Consider the following 2,253-nt stretch of genomic DNA (forward strand, 5'->3'; position numbering starts at 1 on the left):
ACTCCATTTTCCATTCAAAAACCCTTTTTGAACTTTGTTTGGCCGAATCGTCGCATTTTCAAGTCCCACGGCCTTTTATTTTCATTTTCACACACACACTACTTTCACACACTCAAAAAGTGGGGCGCGACACTGCGAAAATTAGAGCAATTCTAGATATGTTCATTCCAAAAACTCAGAAAGATGTGAAGAGTTTTTTTGGAAAGATCAATTTCTTCGGTCGATTCGTTGCATAGTTAACCTCCACTTGTGAGCCTTTATTCAAATTGTTAAAAAAGAATGCACCGATGGATTGGAATGATGATTGTCAGCAAGTTTTTGTTAAGATCAAGAATTACTTGTTAAATTCTCCAGTTTTAGTGCGACCTCAGTCGGAAAGACCTTTGATTATGTATTTGTCTGTACTTGATGAGACTATTGGATGCGTTCTAGGGTAGCATGACGAATTTGGAATTAGGGAACAAGTCATCTACTATTTGAGTAAGAAATTTATAGCATACAAGGTCAACTATTCTTTTCTTGAAAGAAGTTATTGTACTTTAGCGTGGACAGCTCAGAAGTCGAGGCATTATTTATTCGATCATACCACGTACTTGATTTCTCGTTCTGATCCTCTAAAATTCCTGTTGAAAAAGCCAATGCCCACGGGATGTATGGCTAAGTAGCAAACAATCCTTTCTGAATTCGACATTGTCTTCACGACACAAAAGGTAGTCAAAGCACAAGCCATATTAGATCATTTGGCAGAAAATCTGAGAGATGATGATTACCAACCACTGCATACCTACTTCCCTGATGAAAAAATTCTGTTTATTGGAGCAGTTGAAGATATGAGTGAGTATATCTTGGATAGAGATTATTCTTTGATGGTGCATCGAATTCTTTTGAAACTGGAATTGGAGTAGTTTTGGTATCGGTTGAAGGGAAACAATATCTTGCTACTGCCAAGTTACGATTTTCTTGTACCAACAGCATGGTTGAGTATGAAATTTATATTTTTGGATTGAAAATGACATTGGACATGAAGATCAAGAAACTGATAGCATTTAGTGATTCTGATTTACTTGTGCACCAGACGCTTAAGCAGTGGGTAATTTGAGATTCAAAGATTATGTTGTATCATTGTAACTTACTTAGTTTGGCTAGTAAATTCAGGAATTTGAAATTCAGGCATATTCCCCGCACTCGCAATGCTGTTGTTGATGCTTTAGCCACTCTATCTTTGATGATTTAACATCCAGATGAGTTGGTGATTGAGCCCATATAGATACAACTTCAAGATAAGCCAACACACTATCTGGTTAACGAAAGAGCTCCTGATGGTCATCTTTGGTACAGTGACATTAAGGAATTCATAAAAACGGGAATCCTACTCTCCTGACACTGATTCTGTTGTAAAAGGTTTCTTACGCAGAATGTCCTCAAGATTCTTCTTGAACGGAGAAATACTACATAAGAAAACATCTTATTTAGGACTTCTAATATGTATTGATGAAGAGGAAGCCGATTATATGATGAAAGAAGTGCATAGTGGCGTTTATGAACCACACATGAATGGAGATCTACTGGCTGAGAAGATTATAAGAACAATGTACTTTTGGCATATTATGGAGTATGACTGTGTAGATTTTGTCAAAAATGTGTCAAATGTCAAATGCATGATGATATTATACGTACTTCTGTTGCAGAATTACACAAATGACTGCTCCGTGGCCATATTCGATGTGGGGAATGGATGTGGTTGGAACAATTAATCCTCCTGCTTTGAATGGGCATCGATTCATTCTAGTGGCGATTGAGTATTTTACTAAATGGGTCGAAACCGCATCTTACAAGCATGTGACTAAGAAAGTGGTATTGCATTTCTTGAGAAATAATATCATTTGTCATTTTGGATTACCAAAGACACTGATTACTGACAGTGCAAAAAACCTTAATAATGATATGATGGATGAATTATGTGAATAGTTCAAGGTCAGACATCAAAATTCTGCTATTTACAGGCCTCAAATGGATGGAGCCGTAGAAGTTACAAATAAGAATTTGAAGAAAATTATTCGTAAGATGACTGAAACACACCAAGATTAGCAAGAGGTCTTAAAATCGAAGATAAGGTCTTAAAATGAATTCTTCCAATGCAAGAGGAGGCTAAAGGAAAGTTTGCTCCTAATTGGTAAGGACCATTCATTGTTAAAAAAGTGCTACTCGAGGGAGCATTTATCTTTATGAAAATGGACGGACAAATTTTTTCTC

General features: G+C 36.5%; 1 protein-coding gene across 1 annotated transcript; it reads left to right on the plus strand.

Moving 5' to 3' along the window:
- The first annotated feature begins 287 nt into the window (after positions 1–287).
- Positions 288–1,968, plus strand: LOC140021222 (uncharacterized). The gene is made up of 4 exons (XM_072071989.1): positions 288–425; positions 854–1,086; positions 1,415–1,591; positions 1,689–1,968. The coding sequence occupies exons 1-4, from the start codon at positions 288–290 to the stop codon at positions 1,966–1,968; spliced, it is 828 nt and encodes a 275-aa protein (XP_071928090.1).
- The last annotated feature ends 285 nt before the right edge of the window (positions 1,969–2,253 follow it).

The sequence above is a fragment of the Coffea arabica genome, chromosome 11e, assembly GCF_036785885.1.
Source record: "Coffea arabica cultivar ET-39 chromosome 11e, Coffea Arabica ET-39 HiFi, whole genome shotgun sequence".
In the NCBI taxonomy this organism is placed as follows: domain Eukaryota; kingdom Viridiplantae; phylum Streptophyta; class Magnoliopsida; order Gentianales; family Rubiaceae; genus Coffea; species Coffea arabica.